The sequence below is a fragment of the Eurosta solidaginis genome, chromosome 1 (genome assembly GCF_040869045.1).
Source record: "Eurosta solidaginis isolate ZX-2024a chromosome 1, ASM4086904v1, whole genome shotgun sequence".
Lineage (NCBI taxonomy): Eukaryota > Metazoa > Arthropoda > Insecta > Diptera > Tephritidae > Eurosta > Eurosta solidaginis.
Genome location: NC_090319.1, coordinates 364,480,825 through 364,501,234, shown reverse-complemented (window position 1 = coordinate 364,501,234; position 20,410 = coordinate 364,480,825). Strand labels below are relative to the sequence as shown.

At 37.8% G+C, this 20,410-nt stretch overlaps 1 protein-coding gene across 1 annotated transcript; it reads left to right on the top strand.

Annotated features, from left to right (window-relative positions):
- Positions 1–568: 568 nt before the first annotated feature.
- LOC137241189 (uncharacterized) lies at positions 569–4,013 on the top strand. Its single transcript, XM_067768512.1, has 2 exons — positions 569–886; positions 3,279–4,013. The coding sequence occupies exons 1-2, from the start codon at positions 569–571 to the stop codon at positions 4,011–4,013; spliced, it is 1,053 nt and encodes a 350-aa protein (XP_067624613.1).
- The last annotated feature ends 16,397 nt before the right edge of the window (positions 4,014–20,410 follow it).

Below are 20,410 nucleotides of genomic sequence, written 5' to 3'. Positions count from 1 at the left end.
ACAATTCTATATCGGGTTTTCCGCGTTAGTGGTTAACCCGACTCCAGATACCCAATTATGTGCATTCCGAAGTGCCTGTTCCATCATAAAGCTTATTGTAGGTAGACATCTGCCGCTTATGATCACTGAAACGTTATCTGCATATGACGTGGGTTTGACTGCTATCCTGTCAAACCGCCTAAGCAATTGATTGATGATGAGCGTCTACAACATTGGTGATAATACGGATGGGGTACGGCGTTACTCTATTTGCAGATATCCACGCAGTTCTTTGAATGCCCGTTACGCGCAGTTTCATCAAAATCGGAGATATACAAAATTGAGGAATATTTCACACTAAAGAAAGAGTCACCCGTTTTGCTGCTTCAAATTCACACGTCATTAGTACAATTTTTTGTAACTTTAAACAAAATGAAATTTTCAGCAATTTTATAAAAAACTCTTTTTTGTGCCGCTGCAGTTTTGTAACTTTTTATTTATTTTTTTAATTTTTAATTAAATATTAACAACGTATTACATACCGTTTAAGTAAAAATTATTAACGCGTAATTTTCACTCGTACGTATAAATGCCATCATCTACTAATTTCACATTGCCAACTTCGCGTGGTTTATTCTATTCTTCTGATGACAAATATGTGAAACCAAGAAAACCCAAGAAAAGAACGCCACCATTGGAGGCATGCAAATTTCAATATCCAAAAATTTACAAAAAATTTGCAGAATATAAAAAAGATAATCTACCAATCGAATTTCAAACCACACCCGATACATTACTCAATTTGGCAGCTCGTGTCGTGGATGAAATTCCGTTGCCGTCAGTTTATGAATGGTCGAACTATGAATGTTATCAATGGATACGCAAATATGGGTATCCACAATATCAGGTAAGGTATTGAATAACTAGGCATACGGTTGGTTGGCTTGGCTGACTTGTTGGTGTTGCAAGTCCCATACGGATTCCATTTGGTGCACATAGAGCTGGACTCGATTAGTTTTTTTTTTTTTTTTTAATCTGATTTTTCGATTCGATTCACAAAAACATGGTTCTTCACATGGTTCTCCCATCGAATTGGATGCATGGGATTGGAACTAGTGTATTCGATACTGAAATAACATAATTTTTGTGTTTAATCCAATTTAATCATAGCAGTATTAAAGAAACCTTCCTCGTGTACCATGGAGCATGAACAATTTTTATTTAAGATATTCCAATTTTGCGCGCAGAAATTTCTAGAGAAAAATCTGCCTTCTCTGCAATTTTAGCTTAGAAATCAACCATAGAATAACTCTTGTCAGTAACGCGCTACAAATTTCTCATTATACCAGCTCTGATATATGTTTCGGAAAAACGGACCGTGTGGAGGGACAATGGTTTGGTCCAGTGAACGAGAGAAAAGTTCTGCCGACGATGTATGGTTTCTTCCGTAATGCCAACCGCTAGGTTATATTATGGTAATGCATAAAGATGCTCTGGCACAAGTTGTATGCCTATCGGCACCCTTATTTGAAAGCAGACGAAGTGGAAAGATTAACACCAAGAAGTCTTGAACTCCCTTGGTGTAAGTTATATTGAAACAAGGATAGCTGGCGTGATTTGTTAAGCAACGCCAAAATCGCCTAGGCGGAGCGCTCATAATTTAGGAATCTGATATGTATGTGAAAAATATGAGGCTCAGAAATTTGATCATATAGGAGTCTTTTATGACTCCGATATGATGAAAACTATGAGCTATGTATGTGCCAATAGTGTTTAGCAAATAAAGCAACTTTGGAACAAACGTTCCCATTTTATAATAATTTAATAAAATCATTGTTATAACGTGTCGCTGTTCACGATTTGAGTTGGTATGGACGTTTCTCTCAAATCATCTCCATAATAAGTGTATTTTAACAATGTGATTATTTTGGACTTTTTTCATTGCAACCACAAAACTGCATCCGTGGTATGCCCTGGTAGGTGTGTCCAGATCTCTTTGTCTTTAATTAGAGCTGACTCACTTTGCCCAACTTTTATGGTTTTCACCCAAAATTCCTGTTTCTATACCAATAATCACATTTTTAATGTGATGCGTCCAAAATCCCTCCTGATCTGAAATCCCAAATACAAAGCACGTAAATGATTCTGAAAAGCAAATTCTGAGCAGAATTAATATCAGACGACCACTGCAAGAAGGGATATAAACTAATTTCGGGCTCTTAAATGACCTCATAATAAGTGTAAACGCTCCGATTAAGGTGTCTTTTAGGCCTCGTTTTTCACTCCGAATGTTTGCTGGGAGGTTATGATTCTAAATTAAGTTGAAACTATTTTACTTTGACTATGAATATGCGCCAGTGAAGGTAAATGTACTAAAAAATTACAGTAAATATATTGTAACGAATTTAGGGAAATCCCGCTTATTGTGCACCGTCTGCTTACGTTCAAATCGCTGAACTGTCAAATAAATAACTCCAATATTCAGTATTGCAAAATGGTCTTTATTTAGACTACTTTGGGAGTGGTACAATTATAATTCATTAACCGCGTGTTTAAATCAAACTGATTACTGATTCCTCAGCTTGCGCTGCTTTTCTGCTCTCGGTTTTCTCGCTCACCCATTTCTCCTAAGGTCTAGTCATTTCGCGAAAATGTGTTCGAGAACAATTTTATCTCTTGCTTGGTTACCAGCGATATGCATGTATATTTGTAGTTTAAGCTTTTCTACTAGCCATAATAGTGTATGTGTTAGTAACAACTCTTAGCTTATTACTACATATGTGTATGTGAGATATTCATCGTCTCCTTCTATCAATCTGTGTAAATGATGATTGATGTGTTCATGTACACAAGTGTGGCTTGCTTTAATGTAGACGTCGGCAAAATGAAAATGAATAATTGTTAGTCAGAGCGCGATAATCCGCTTAATGCATCATATTGACAACAAACATTCGTTCGATGTTACTGCGCCAAATGCTCTGCGACTACTAAATGAAAGAGAATAAGAATACGTGTGAATGGAGTGCGAATATTTGTTTCAGTGTTTGGCGGCGTCTGCTTTAATGTGTTTGTGGTATGAGTATTTACTAACAGCACAGTGATGCTAATAATCGCCACAATATTTTCTGCTAATTTCGATCAATCAATATTATATTGTACCTACTGTAACTGTAAAATGATGTATTTTCGAAGACCTATTAAATCGATTAAAAATCGATTCGAAATCCAGCTCTAGGTGCTCATACGCCATTATGATACCACAAATCCTTCCAAGCTATACAAATTTAATCTCTTTACAGAACACATTTCGCGTAAATCTAATTACGGGACGTAAATTATTGTTGGTGAATGCGCAGGCACTTTCAGCAATGAATATAACAAATTTTGAACACATCACACATATCACTTATGGCATACGACTTTTATTTTATTTTGAGATGACAAAATTTATGCGAAATTTATCTTTGCCTCCTGAACATTATAGCGAATTATATAAATTGTTTCGCATGCAAACTGGACTCAAATTTGAAAACGTACGACGTACAGATCTTTGGCGACGCATGCAAATGCTGCGTCCCACCGGCAAACCCAATAATCATTGTGATTTACTTGAACGCTGGTTGGCACGAGAACAAGGCAGAATTGAAAGATTTGGCGGTATGGATCGTTACAAATTATATGCGTGTAAAGCTGATCCGCCACATAAGCTACCTAAACGCGGTATTCAGTTTTGTACTTGTCGCGCATTCTGCAATTGTTATTGGACTCAAGATAGCTCAAGCAAGCCAGATATTTTGTCTGTATTGAAACCGGATAGAAAAAAAGAACAAATTCCACCAGAATGTTGTAAAACATGTGTGCCACCCTGTAGCTGTCACTGGCCATCTAAATATTACAAGTTAAATGGTATTTTGAGCTGTCTAAAACAAAATTATCCATACAGATATAATGCAAGAGAAAGAGCTAAATTCGAAACCATTTATAGTACTTTTAGTGAGGGAGCCGACTTTTTTGCTCACCAGCAGGTTTCATGAGTAATATAAATAAATGTATTGATATATATATATGAATGAAATAAGTGTTTGGTAATTAAATTAATTATAAAATAATATTTTGGTAATTAAGTAACTAAATTTCCTTTACAAATTTTTCTATAAGCGGTAATTAGAAGCAAATTTTTAAGATGCCGGTTAGTTTTACTTCATTTAAAACCATCTCTAGACTATCATCTCTAGATGGAGGCACGAGAGAAAAGAAAAACGTGAAATTATTTAACCCAAAAATCTAGCTCCCGGGAATGGAACATATGTGAACGCCTATATTAATTATTGTGAATTTATTGTAGATTAGTGCTAGTAAAATAAAGATTAGGGATAGATAGTAGGGCTCTTAAAAATATTCGAATAATTCGGTTAATCGAATATTCCATTATTCAATTTTAGATTTTTGTTCGTTTATTAATCGAATTTTCCTTTTCGTATAATTTATTTATTTAGTTTATTTAAATAATCGTAACTAAGCGTTTTTCGGTAGCTCTATTTTCCAGTATTTAATTGTATTACAAAAGTTTTAAATTTTGATTGCTATATTTTTCGTACGAAATTCCCCTAAAAAATTTGTTTTCTGCAAAATTTTGTCTACATTCCTTTGGGGAGCAAAAAGTTACGTTACGGCGGTTTCACACAGAAACTTAACCCTGGACGGTCATCCTTATTTTTTGTACATTAACGTCATCCTTCGTCATTAGCTGTGTTTTTTTATTCTTCTATATACGTTTACGCTTAAACTTTATATGGACTGCCAAGCGACAAACTTTAAATACACCTCTGAAATTACTGCGCATAAAATTTGTCCTACTAAATTTCAATACGCATTATACTCAGACGTAACTGAAATATGTGTCTCTGTTTCACCCTCTCCACTAATTCTATGTATTCTATGTGTATCCACAATTCATCGAAACTGATTCAGCTATATGTTATACCCTATGGCCATCAGAGGGTTATGTATCCGCTTTTCGGTACACCCTGTGATGTAGCTGTAGTTATTTAAACACTGCCGCTAGATGGGCCTCCTAAGCATTATCTAAGCGAAGATAGGCGTTTTTTTTTCACGCGCAAACGAAACGTATACGCGTGTAAAAAAAAACACGGCTATTATGACGACGACTTATTTTAAATCCATTTTCAGAAGGGTGTGAGTAGAAATAATGAACGCGTTTTATTGCTATTTGTTATGTATTTCGTTATTGATAAATAAAAGTCAAAAAGAAAAAGGAAGACTCATATCTTTTAACTTAAAATTAATAATTCACAATCTCCTATCAATTGGCTCCACTTTTAAGGCATTGCCTTTTAAAAAATAAAAAATCACAATTTGTGGCAGAAATTCTCATACAAGTCTTTAAGTTTCTTAAAACTAAATAATTAAACCTAAATAGGAAAAGCAGCTTTTTAAGTTCTAACCTCAGATAATACAGGAGGCACAAACATCAACTTTATGTTCTCCACATAGCTGTTTATGGAACTTTGCGCATACCATCTTCGTCATTCTTCGTTTGGAAGAAGGATACATGGCACAAATCTTCCGTTTTTTAGTTTCTGTTGCCGGTATCATATTTTCAGATCCATTTGTAGCACGATCATTAAGTCTGTCATCTAAATGACTATTTATAAGGCTAGTGAAAAGCTTTTTCATAAAATCTACCCGTTTTAAGGGCTTTTGTCCGACTTTAAATATATTTTAGGTGTAAATAATATACGAATTTATAAAATAAATGTTCAACATGCCAAAAATTGGCACAATGTCCACCTATTCGTTTTTCTTGAACAACTCATTGCGCTGTACATCTGATCCAGACTGTCCACTCCCCCTTTGGTTTCGTTGTGAAACTCAACCATGGTTGGCTTATTTGAAACGGGATTAATAGTACCTTTTTAATTGCAAGATGACAGAAGATGGACTATTTTGCTAGGTTTTGGTTTATAGGATAATAAAGTTAAATTTTTATCGTAGAAACACATCGTCGTTCCGCATTTACGTCGCTTTTTGTTTTTTAATTTAGAAGGTATTTCCGCTTTGTTTGAACTGAGTGTGCCAACTATTGTTGAATTGTACGGGTGATTTCCTAACGACTGAGCCAAATGTATGGATGTAAACAAGTTGTCCATCGTAATACCTCTATTCGAGCCATATACTGACTTTGTTAGCCCTTTAACGTAGAACTCATAAAGCAAACGTCATCCTTCGTCAATTTGACTACGCCATAAAACAAAACCGAAAAAAAACTACTTACGATTTGCGTGCTCCTCTGTATGCGTGCATTCAAAGAGAGTAAACAACCGACTAGCGCTGTACGAAAGCGGAGATCAACACGAACAATAACAAGTAAGGAAGGCTAAGTTCGGGTGTAATCGAACATAACATACTCAGTTGAGAGCTATGGAGACAAAATAAGGAAAATCAATCTGGGGTAACCCTGGAATGTGGTTGTATAACATGTGTATCAAATGAAAGGTATTAAAGAGTATTTTAAGAGAGAATAGGCCATAGTTCTATGGATGAACGCCATTTAGGGATATCGCCATAAAGGTAGACCAGGGCTGACTCTAGAATTTGTTTGTACGATATGGGTATCAAATGAAAGGTGTTACTGAGCATTTTAAGAGGGAGTGGGCCTTAGGTCTATCGGTGGACGCCTTTTCGAGATGTCACCATTAAGGTGGACCAGGGGTGATTCTATAATGTGTTTGTACGATATGGGTATCAAATGAAAGCTGTTAATGAGTATTTTGAAAAGGAGTGATCCTTAGTTCCATAGGTGGACGCCGTTTCGAGATATCGCCATAAAGGTGGACCAGGGGTGTCTCTAGAATGTGTTTGTACGATATGGGAATCAAATGAAAGGTGTTACTGAGCATTTTAAGAGGGAGTGGGTATTAGGTCTATAGGTGGACGCCTTTTCGAGATATCGCCATTAGGGTGGGCCAGGGGTGACTCTAGAATGTTTGTACGGTATGGGTATCAAACGAAAGGTGTTACTGAGCATTTTAAGAGGGAGTGGGCATGAGGTCTATAGGTGGACGCCTTTTCGAGATATCGTCATTAGGGTGGGCCAGGGGTGACTCTAGAATGTGTTTGTACGATATGTGCATCAAACGAAAGGTGTTACTGAGCATTTTAAGAGGGAGTGGGCATTAGGTCTATAGGTGGACGCCCTTTCGAGATATCGCCATTAGGGTGGGCCAGGGGTGACTCTAGAATGTTTGTACGATATGGGTATCAAACGAAAGGTGTTACTGAGCATTTTAAGAGGGAGCGGGCATTAGGTCTATAGGTGGACGCCTTTTCGAGATATCGCCATTAGGGTGGGCCAGGGGTGACTCTAGAATGTGTTTGTACGATATGGGTATCAAATGAAAGGTGGTAAGGAGTATTTTAAAAGGGAGTAATCCTTAGTTCTATAGGTGGACGCCTTTTCGAGATATCGCCATAAAGGTGGACCAAGGGTGACTCTAGAATGTTTGTACGATATGGGTATCAAACGAAAGGTGTTACTGAGCATTTTAAGAGGGAGTGGGCATTAGGTCTATAGGTGGACGCCTTTTCGAGATATCGCCATTAGGGTGGGCCAGGGTGACTCTAGAATGTGTTTGTACGATATGGGTATCAAATGAAAGGTGGTAATGAGTATTTTAAAAGGGAGTAATCCTTAGTTCTATAGGTGGACGCCTTTTCGAGATGTCGCCATAAAGCTGGACCAAGGGTGACTCTAGAATGTTTGTACCGTATGGGTATCAAACGAAAGTTGTTACTGAGCATTTAAGAGGGAGTGGGCATTAGGTCTATAGGTGGACGCCTTTTCGAGATATCGCCATTAGGGTGGGCCAGGGTGACTCTAGAATGTGTTTGTACGATATGGGTATCAAATGAAAGGTGGTAATGAGTATTTTAAAAGGGAGTAATCCTTAGTTCTATAGGTGGACGCCTTTTCGAGATATCGCCATTAGGGTGGGCCAGGTGTGACTCTAGAATGTTTGTACGATATGGGTATCAAACGAAAGGTGTTACTGAGCATTTTAAGAGGGAGTGGGCATTAGGTCTATAGGTGGACGCCTTTTCGAGATATCGCCATTAGGGTGGGACAGGGGTGACTCTAGAATGTTTGTACGATATGGGTATCAAACGAAAGGTGTTACTGAGCATTTTAAGAGGGAGTGTACATTAGGTCTATAGGTGGACGCCTTTTCGAGATATCGCCATTAGGGTGGGCCAGGGGTGACTCTAGAATGTTTGTACGATATGGATATCAAACGAAAGGTGTTACTGAGCATTTTAAGAGGGAGTGGACATTAGGTCTATAGGTGGACGCCTTTTCGAGATATCGCCATTAGGGTGGGCCAGGGTGACTCTAGAATGTGTTTGTACGATATGGGTATCAAATGAAAGGTGGTAATGAGTATTTTAAAAGGGAGTAATCCTTAGTTCTATAGGTGGACGCCTTTTCGAAATATCGCCATTAGGGTGGGCCAGGTGTGACTCTAGAATGTTTGTACGATATGGGTATCAAACGAAAGCTGTTACTGAGCATTTTAAGAGGGAGTGGGCATTAGGTCTATAGGTGGACGCCTTTTCGAGATATTGCCATTAGGGTGGGCCAGGGGTGACTCTAGAATGTTTGTACGATATGGGTATCAAACGAAAGGTGTTACTGAGCATTTTAAGAGGGAGTGGACACTAGGTCTATAGGTGGACGCCTTTTCGAGATATCGCCATTAGGGTGGGCCAGGGGTTACTCTAGAATGTTTGTACGATATGGGTATCAAACGAAAGGTGTTACTAGCATTTTAAGAGAGAGGGGGCATTAGTTCTATAGGTGGACGCCTTTTCGAGATATCGCCATTAGGGTGGGACAGGGGTGACTCTGGTATGTTTTTGTACGATATGGATATCAAATTAAAGGTATTAATGAGGGTTTTAAAAGCGAGTGGCCCTTAGATGTATATGTGAAGGCGTTCTCGTGATATCCACCAAAATGTGGACCAGGTGATCCAGAAAATCATCTGTCGGGTACTGCTAATTTATTTATATATGCAATACCACTAACAGTATTCCTGCCAAGATTCCAAGGGCTGTTGATTTCGCCTTGTAGAACTTTTTCATTTTCTTCTACTTAATATGGTAGGTGTCACACCCATTTTACAAAGATTTTTCCAAAGTTATATTTTGCGTCAACAAACCAATCCAGTTACCATGTTTCATCCCTTTTTTCGTATTTGGTATAGAATTATGGCATTTTTTTCATTTTTCGTAATTTTCGATATCGATAAAGTGGGCGTGGTTATGGTCAGATTTCGCCCATTTTTTATACCAAGAAAAAGTGAGCTCAGGTAAGTACGTGGGCTAAGTTTAGTAAAGATATATCGGATTTTGCTCAAGTTATTGTGTTAATGGCCGAGCGGAAGGACAGACGGTGGACTGTGTATAAAAACTGGGCGTGGCTTCCACCAATTTCGCCCATTTTCGCAGAGAACAGTTACCGTCATAGAATCTATGCTCCTACCAAATTTGAGAAGGATTGGTAAATTTTTGTTCGACTTATGGCAATAAAAGTATTCTATACATACTAAATGAAAATGGGCGGAGCCACGCCCATTTTGAAATTTTCTTTAATTTTTGTATTTTGTTGCATCATATCATTACTGGAGTTGAATTTTGACTTAATTTACTTATATACAGTAAAGATATTAAATTTTTTGTTAAAATTTTAATTTAAAAAAATTTTTTTTTAAAAAGTGGGCGTGTTCTTAATCCAATTTTGCTAATTTTTATTTAGCACAAATAGAGTAATAGTAGTAACGTTCCTGCCAAATTTCATCATGATATCTTCAACGACTGCCAAATTACAGCTTGCAAAACTTTTAAATTACCTTCTTGTAAAAGTGGGCGGGGCCACGCCCATTGTCCAAAATCTTACTAATTTTCTATTCTGCGTCATAACGTCAACCCATCTACCAAGTTTTGTCGCTTTATCTGTCTTTTGTAATGAGTTATCGCACTTTTTCGGTTTTTCGAAATTTTCGATATCGAAAAAGTGGGCGTGGTTATAGTCCGATATCGTTCATTTTAAATAGCGATCTGAGATGAGTGCTCAGGAACCTACATACCAAATTTCATCAAGATACCTCAAAATTTACTCAAGTTATCGTGTTAACGGACGGACGGACGGACGGACGGACGGACGGACGGACGGACGGACGGACGGACGGACGGACATGGCTCAATCAAATTTTTTTTCGATCCTGATTATTTTGATATATGGAAGTCTATATCTATCTCGATTCCTTTATATATGTACAACCAACCGTTATCCAATCAAACTTAATATACTCTGTGAGCTCTGCTCAACTGAGTATAAAAACATATTTTCAGTGAAAATAAGATCGTGCGTAGTTGTTTTGACAAAGGACGACCATCTAGGGTTAATGGAATCACAATTTCGTATAATGAAATAATTAATTTTTCTTTTCACACAGAGCCTTTTTCTTCATCAACGAAAATTTGTCATCAGCCCAAAAGAAATGTATGAATGGATAGCAGCCCGTTCCTCTTTAACTTTAATGACAATCAAAATAAAATGCACCTCGCCCGATATGTGCCTGTTTAAAAAAGGCCATATTATCTTTTGCTGCAAATGCTGCAAAAATAAAAACTTGCATTTTTCTGATAATTTCCTATTTTCCGTAAAATATTGAAAAAATTTATTTTTCATTGTGACAATAGAATCCGAAACACCATGCAAAACAGTCTAGATATTTCACTTCATTAGGCGTTCAATAATACTATTTTCAAACGGAAAAATAAATTGAGGCAATTTCGATTTTAATTGAGTGGTGTTCGTACAACTCAATTTAGCTTACACAATAGTAATTTGATAGCTGGTTGGTTCATCTCTACAGTAACAACATACCTTTGTTCAGACTGTCAAAATATGCGTGTTGGTATTAGGTGAATGGAATGGAATGAAAACATAAAACACTGAAATTTTTGTGTGTTGTAAGAAAATGTGTTCAGTGCTTTGGTTTCCTTTTGAGTTTGCCATCTTCTTTGGACAATCCCTGCTCCAGTGAAATGAAAGAAATAAAATCAGCTGATGAGCCAACCATATATTTGAGCCATGCGTAACTGACGTTTAAATCTACTCAATAAACACACTCTACAATGTTGCATTTGCAGTACGAAACAATTGCGCATTTTTATACTCAGTTGAGCAGAGCTGACAGAGTATTTTAAGTTTGATTGGATAACGGTTGGTTGTACATATATAAAGGAATCGAGATAGATATAGACTTCCATATATCAAAATAATCAGGATCGAAAAAAAATTTGATTGAGCCATGTCCGTCCGTCCGTCCGTCCGTTAACACGATAACTTGAGTAAATTGAGGTATCTTGATGAAATTTGGTATGTAGGTTCCTGAGAACTCATCTCAGATCGCTATTTAAAATGAACGATATCGGACTATAACCACACCCACTTTTTCGATATCGAAAATTTCGAACAACCGAAAAAGTGCGATAATTCATTACAAAAGACCGATAAAGCGACGAAACTTGGTAGATGAGTTGAACTTATGACGCAAAATAGAAAATTAGTAAAATCTTGGACAATGGGCGTGGCACCGCCCACTTTTAAAAGAAGGCAATTTAAAATTTTTGCAAGCTGTAATTTGGCAGTCGTTGAAGATATCATGATGAAATTTGGCAGGAACGTTACTCTTATTACTATATGTACGCTTAATAAAAATTAGCAAAATCGGAGAAGGACCACGCCCACTTTAAAAAAAAATTTTTTTATACTCAGTTGAGCAGAGCTCACAGAGTATATTAAGTTTGATTGGATAACGGTTGGTTGTACATATATAAAGGAATCGAGATAGATATAGACTTCCATATATCAAAATAATCAGGATCGAAAAAAAATTTGATTGAGCCATGTCCGTCCGTCCGTCCGTCCGTCCGTTAACACGATAACTTGAGTAAATTTTGAGGTATCTTGATGAAATTTGGTATGTAGGTTCCTGAGCACTCACCTCAGATCGCTATTTAAAATGAACGATATCGGACTATAACCACGCCCACTTTTTCGATATCGAAAATTTCGAAAAACCGAAAAAGTGCAATAATTCATTACAAAAGACCGATAAAGTGACGAAACTTGGTAGATGAGTTGAACTTATGACGCAAAATATAAAATTAGTAAAATTTTGGACAATGGGCGTGGCACCGCCCACTTTTTAAAGAAGGTAATTTAAAATTTTGCAAGCTGTAATTTGGCAGTCGTTGAAGATATCATGATGAAATTTGGCAGGAACGTTACCCTTATTACTGCATGTACGCTTAATAAAAACCAGCAAAATCGGAGAAGGACCACGCCCACTTTTAAAAAAAAATTTTTATAAAGAAAAATTTTAACAAAAAATTTAATATCTTTACAGTATATAAGTAAATTATGTCAAGATTCAACTCCAGTAATGATAAGGTGCAACAAAATACAAAAATAAAAGAAAATTTAAAAATGGGCGTGGCTCCGCCCTTTTTCATTTAATTTGTCTAGGATACTTTTAATGCCATAAATCGAACAAAAATTAACCAATCCTTTTGAAATTTGGTAGGGGCATAGATTTTATGGCGCTAACTGTTTTCTGTGAAAATGGGCGAAATCGGTTGATGCCACGCCCAGTTTTTATACACAGTCGTCCGTCTGTCCTTCCTCATGGCCGTTAACACGATAACTTGAGCAAAAATCGATATATCTTTACTAAACTTAGTTCACGTACTTATCTGAACCCACTTTACCTTGGTATGAAAAATGAACGAAATCCGACTATGACCACGCCCACTTTTTCGGTATCGAAAATTGCGAAAAATGAAAAAAATGCCATAATTCTATACCAAATACGAAAAAAGGGATGAAACATGGTAAGGTAATTGGATTGTTTTATTGACGCGAAATATAACTTTAGAAAAAACTTTATAAAATGGTTGTGACACCTACCATATTAAGTAGAAGAAAATGAAAAAGTTCTGCAGGGCGAAATAAAACACCCTTAAAATCTTGCCAGGTATTACATATATAAATAAATTAGCGGTATCCAACCGATAATGTTCTGGGTCACTCTAGTCCACATTTTGGTCGATATCTGGAAAACGCCTTCACATATACAACTACCACCACTCCCTTTTAAAACTCTCATTAATACCTTTAATTTGATACCCAAATCGTACAAACCCATTCTAGAGTCACCCCTGGTCCACCTTTATGGCGATATCTCGAAAAGGCGTCCACCTATAGAACTAAGCCCCACTCCCTTTTAAAATACTCATTAACACCTTTCTTTTGATACCCATATTGTACAAACAAATTCTAGGGTCACCCCTGGTCCACCTTTATGGCGATATCTCGAAACGGCGTCCACCTATGGAACTAAGGAATACTCCCTTTTAAAATACTCATTATCACCTTTCTTTTGATGCCCATATTGTACAAACAAATTCTAGGGTCACCCCTGGTCCACCTTTATGGCGATATCTCGAAAATGCGACCACCTATACAACAACCACCACTCCCTTTTAAAACCCTCATTAATACCTTTAATTTGATACCCATATCGTACAAACACATTCTAGAGTCACCCCTGGTCCACCTTTGTGGCGATATTCCGAAAAGGTGTCCACCTATAGAACTAAGCCCCACACCCTTTTAAAATACTCATTAACACCTTTCTTTTGATACCCATATTGTATAAACAAATTCTAGGGTCACCCCTGGTCCACCTTTATGGCGATATCTCGAAACGGCGTCCACCTATGGAACTAAGGATTACTCCCTTTTAAAATACTCATTAACACCTTTCTTTTGATACCCATACCGTACAAACAAATTCTAGGGTCACCCCTGGTCCACCTTTATGGCGATATCTCGAAACGGCGTCCACCTATGGAACTAAGGATTACTCCCTTTTAAAATACTCATTAATACCTTTAATTTGATATCCATATCGTACAAACGCATTCTAGAGTCACCCCTGGTCCACATTTATGGCGATATTTCGAAAAGGCGACCACCTATAGAACTAAGGCCCACTCCCTTTTAAAATACTCATTAACACCATTCGTTTGATGCCCATATTGTACAAACAAATTCTAGGGTCACCCCTGGTCCACCTTTATGGCGATATCTCGAAACGGCGTCCACCTATGGAACTAAGGATTACTCCCTTTTAAAATACTCATTAACACCTTTCATTTGATACCCATATCGTACAAACGCATTCTAGAGTCACCCCTGGTCCACCTTTATGACGATATCTCGAAACGGCGTCCACCTATAGAACTAAGGCCCACTCCCTTTTAAAATACTCATTAACACCTTTCGTTTGATGCCCATATTGTGCAAACGCATTCTATAGTCACCCCTGGTCCATCTTTACGGCGATATCTCGAAAAGGCGTCCATCTATAGAACTTAGGTCCACGCCCTTTTAAAATACTCATTAATACCTTTCATTTGATATCCATATCGTACAAACGCATTCTAGAGTCACCCCTGGTCCACATTTATGGCGATATTTCGAAAAGGCGACCACCTATAGAACTAAGGCCCACTCCCTTTTAAAATACTCATTAACACCTTTCATTTGATACCCATATCGTACAAACGCATTCTAGAGTCACCCCTGGTCCACCTTTATGACGATATCTCGAAACGGCGTCCACCTATAGAACTAAGGCCCACTCCCTTTTAAAATACTCATTAACACCTTTCGTTTGATGCCCATATTGTGCAAACGCATTCTATAGTCACCCCTGGTCCATCTTTACGGCGATATCTCGAAAAGGCGTCCATCTATAGAACTTAGGTCCACGCCCTTTTAAAATACTCATTAATACCTTTCATTTGATACCCATATCGTACAAACGCATTCTAGAGTCACCCCTGGTCCACCTTTATGACGATATCTCGAAACGGCGTCCACCTATAGAACTAAGGCCCACTCCCTTTTAAAATACTCATTAACACCTTTCGTTTGATGCCCATATTGTGCAAACGCATTCTATAGTCACCCCTGGTCCATCTTTACGGCGATATCTCGAAAAGGCGTCCATCTATAGAACTTAGGTCCACGCCCTTTTAAAATACTCATTAACACCTTTCATTTGATACCCATATCGTACAAACGCATTCTAGAGTCACCCCTGGTCCACCTTTATGACGATATCTCGAAACGGCGTCCACCTATAGAACTAAGGCCCACTCCCTTTTAAAATACTCATTAACACCTTTCGTTTGATGCCCATATTGTGCAAACGCATTCTATAGTCACCCCTGGTCCATCTTTACGGCGATATCTCGAAAAGGCGTCCATCTATAGAACTTAGGTCCACGCCCTTTTAAAATACTCATTAATACCTTTCATTTGATACACATGTCATACAAACACATTCCAGGGTTTCCCTCGGTTCATTTTCCTACATGGTTATTTTCCCTTATGTTGTCACCATAGCTCTCAACTGAGTATGTAATGTTCGGTTACACCCGAACTTAACCTTCCTTACTTGTTTTTAATTGGCAATTTATTATTACGATTTATTATATGATGATGATGATGATAAATTGTAATAATAAATTGCCCAAATGGTATAAATCGTCAATTTGGTGTTTGCTTGTAGATAGTGTACAGCAATAATGAGATAATTAAAAATTTGTGAATTGTATGGAAGATAGAATTCAATAAGGGCATTAATCTTTTTGGCTAAACAATGCTAGTAGCGGCTTATATAGTTATAATATTTCTAAATTTATAGCAAAATCTACTCCGATCGTAATAGAAACCAAAGGCAGTTCTCTATGATAGACAAACCGCTAAAATATGCATGCCAAACCTGTCAGAATAAGGGAAAACGTAACGAGATGAGAAACCCTGAATATTCTCTTCATCATGTGAAGTCTTCATTAAAAAAATTACGTGTACGCCATGCATGTACAAAATATTTCCAATTATCGATTAAACTGGTGGTTGGTCACCCTGTTTTCGTAAAAACGAAAATTTCAAAAAAAAGCTATCGAAGAACCTCATGAATATGAAATGGTATATTAACTTTGGTCCGATGTTTGTAACGTTGAGAAATATAGAAGATAGACTCACCATTAAGTATACCGAATTGATCATCGCGACGAACTGAGGTGATATAGCCATGTCCGTCTGTCCGTCCGTCGGTCCGTCCGTCTGTTCGTCCCTCTGTCTGTTTGAACGCAAACTAGTCCCTCAAATTTTGAGATATCTCAAAGAAATTTGGCACAAGGATGTATTTTTGTATAATATTAGACATTTGTCGGATCCGGTAGGATCGGACCACTATAACATTTATCTCCCATACAACCGATCGTTCAGATAAGACGATTTTGGCCATTCCTGCCGAAATTTAGAAAGTGTAAACGTGAAATTCGGTGATATATATTTTAATATATCATAGAAGATATCCTGAAAAAATTATTTCGATCGGAGCTATATATAGTATATATCCAATACAACCGATCGTTCAGATAGAAAGCTTTTTAGCGATTTCGCCCTTAATTTTCAATATAAAAACGTTAAACTTGGTGATATTTATTATAATATATCATAGAAGAGTTTATGAAAAAATCATTTCCATCGGAGCTATATATAATATATATCCCATACAACCGATCGTTCAGATAAGGGGGTTTTTTGCCATTTTTTATTTTGTATTTATCTTAAAAATCGTTTAGGTATGTACATCTATTCACTATATATTTCTTATCTTATACATCCGATTATTTGTAGATTACGAACGGGATAAGATTATTGTTCAGCCCCATTCATGAAAGGTATGAAGTCTTCGGCACAGCCGAAGACAGTCCCTTCCTTACTTGTTTTTTATTTGTTTTAGGTTCAAGGAGGAAATGCTTTACCCGTATATTTGAAACCTCACAGCGAAATTTTGCGTGTGTAATTACTCCCCACTAAAACCTAACCGCCCACGGCCCTAGCGGTTCCGCGTACCTGGGTGCGCATATTGAATTACTTCGAATACGGGCCGCGCTATATGGTATCTCTGTCTACTCTTATGTATATGGGATAGGCCACCATCTTCTCGTTTCGTGAGAACTATACATCTCACATATCTGCTGACCTCATCACATCCGTCGCTTCGGCAGATCATGTTATTGATGATACTCTCCGTCGATAGGTCGCCAAATATCTCTTCTACCCTTTGATGTTGGATGAAATGCTCGCATTCGAAAGTGTTGCGTACATCTAATATGATGCAGAACAGGAAGCTTGGGTTCTATGAAGATGTTTACCGAAGTAACCATGTCCGACTTCAGTTCAGCAATTAGGTATTTTTCTTGCGCTCTTGTTGTTCTGCATAGACTTTTCTCGCGCTTGTTTTGCAACGGTATTTGCACTCGCCTCTGATTCGCGTTTGTAGATTGCTTTTCTTTTCTAAGCGAGATGATGTATTTGCATGATTCCCGCAGGGGACAAGACAGCTTCTGTATGCTTAGTGAGAATGTAATCGTAACGCCCCTATACGTGGGACCGAGGTGTGGGAGGTTCGGTGCTACCGGCTTTCATTGCTACACCGAATAAAAATATAGAACCCGAGGCTTGTGAGAGTATTAAGCGTCGTCCTTTCGCAGGCTTCTTACATGTGCCCCGAAAGGTTGGTCTTACTGACTAGCTTCACCCGGGAATATTACGTTGGAGAGCGTGCTTCTATTTGCTGATCGCCAACCGTCATGTTAATGATAGTGGAGATCAGCCTCGCTGTAAGTATGATAATCTGCGTTTTTACTGTTGATAGCTAAAACCCGTGATCTGGGTTAAAAATTGAACTTACCATGAAAGAAGACAACGAGAAGTTGTGGCGTCTGTTGGCACATGTAAATACGAGCCTCTGAAGGATTTCGTCCACTTTGGAGCAGCAATAACAGCGAAAATCAAACTTAGAATAACTTTTACCAACCGCTACTTGTTTTAGTCAGCCTGCAAACCGCTTATCGTAAATAGCTTGATGTATGGCCCGGTATTGAGATCACCCTTGAAGTATTAATAAAAGTTAAGGTTCTTACCGTGATGCTGACGGAGGGTATCGAAGGAGGTATAAATGTGGGCTTCATGACCTTTGTGGAGCTATTAATATAGTGCAGCGAATTAAAGTGTAAAGCGTTCATTGGCTAGATCTTGTTATGCTGGTGGACGAAGGCGCGATGGCCCAGAAAGCATTTAAATCGTCACTCATATTTGGAAGCAGGGGGAGATGGAGGCCCGCACTGGGGTAGGAGAGGCAGGTTGAGACAGACTTGAAGGCCCTTGGTGCACTCAATTGGAGTCAGTAATAGCGAAACTGGCATATCTGGCATGAATTGATATAAATGGCCAATATCGCATAGTAGTCGCCAATTATTGACAATGATGCTGAATGTTGAAAACAAATATGGCAGAGAACGCTTTGTAGATAACCAACTACGTATGCACTGTGGCGTATATTTGCAAGTTTGATACCTCACTATACTGCCCAACAACAAAAATCTAAGTGAACTAAATAGCACGATAGCTAAAATGAGACAGAGAAGACCGAGTAGTAAACCAGCAACTACTTGGGAAGGATGTTTGAGAAAAGTCTAGACCCTGGGAGAAATAATGACGAAACAACTGAGTGGTGTATTTATTCGATAGTTCAGTGAGCACACCGATGACAGATATATCAGGAATTCATTGAAGAACGTCACAATGTAATAACTTAGTGACAGCACGTTTTACATAAGATACTTTCTTAGGCTGTACTTTACCAAGTTTACACATGTCTGTCTACAATAAATCCGCAATAGTTAATCTAGTTGCACCATTTGTCCCAAGCCTATAAACTGGATTATTAGCTGTCAAATTTTCAGGTTACTCTTTTATTTCGTGTTTCTATTTTGAGATGACACGCTAAAGATGGTTATATGTAAGTCTACACCATTTCCAATTCTAAATGTGAAACCGTCATATTGAAATGAGAATAGTTCAAGTTAAAATGCAAAAGCGTCATTTGTATTTGAAAAGTTATTTGGAAATGAGAAAGTGTCAGATGTAAACACGAAGGCGTCAAATGGAAATGAGAATAGTCAGGTGTAAATGAGAAAGCATTATCTGAGTATGCGACAGCGTCACTTGTACTTGAAAGGGGCTCATACATCCACTCACTCGGTGCGATTTGAGTGACTGGAGTGTTGTCGATCGACCGGAAACGGGGTTGGTTTGGCGATAATTGTCATATCGATATGCCGCTTTCGCATTTACAATTGACAAATCTCATATCCATATGACGCATTTGCTTATTAAATTGACTATTCTCATTTATATCTGACTATTCATTTGACGTTATCTCTCTTATAAGTTACTGTTCTTATATCAAAGTAACTATTTCGTATTAACAATTTACTATTCTCATTTTCATGTGACGCTTTCGCATTTATATCCAACACTTTCACATTTACAACTCGAAATGGTGTAATTAGTATGAGAAATCTGTTAACGATTAGATGTTAAGTACAAAAATGAAGATAGTCTCGTTATATGTAGGTCTTGTTCAAACAAATTCTAAAACAGGACGTGTTCGTACTTTAAGTTGGGGTTGGGAAAGTAGTGTTTTTAATGCAGTACAGTATCTAAGTGGTGGATCTTGAAGGGACGTCAAGAGCATCATAGAGAGCTTAAGAAATTGTCTAGTTTTCTTGACCACTAATCAAGGCGAATTCAGTACCGGGAGGTGTTGTCCCATCAGCTGATTGCTTCTTCTTAGTAATTTCCATACATACATCGACTTAGTACATTAAGGTGCCAGTGGGTCAAAATCAATTTGAGTTGAATTTGCTTTATCATCACCTTATATGGCTTCGCCTTGACTCAAACTAAATAAACATAAATGTAAGGCGCGTAAACCTACGAAGAGATCTAAGGCAGAGTTTCTCTTCCAATTTGCGTCGTGCTCCTCTTGAGTTTCCCTACAAATTGACCGGACGAGACCTACATGTTTTATGCCGACTCCGAACGGCATCTGCAAGGCAGATGAAATTTCACTGAGAGCTTTTCGTGGCAGAAATACACACGGAGCGCTTGCCAAACACTGCAGAGAGGCGAACCCGCTTAGAAAAATTTTCTTCTAATTGAAAAATCTTATTTCTAAAATTTTGATGTTGCTTTGCCTGGGGTGTGAACGTAGGGCGTACGTATGTGGTAGGCGGAGCACACTACAATCACACCACGGTGGACTCAAAATAAGAAAAGAAAATACGAAGCAACCATACCTATATTTATTATGACATGATGTTTTACCGTAAACTGTATTGCATTGATTAT

What these genes read in the sequence shown, in the direction of transcription:
- LOC137241189 (XM_067768512.1), top strand. Translation starts at nt 569, where the DNA reads ATGCCATCATCTACTAATTTCACATTGCCAACTTCGCGTGGTTTATTC. An exon ending in ATGGGTATCCACAATATCAG is followed by an intron (nt 887 to 3,278) that starts GTAAGGTATTGA and finishes ATCTCTTTACAG; the next exon opens with AACACATTTCGCGTAAATCT.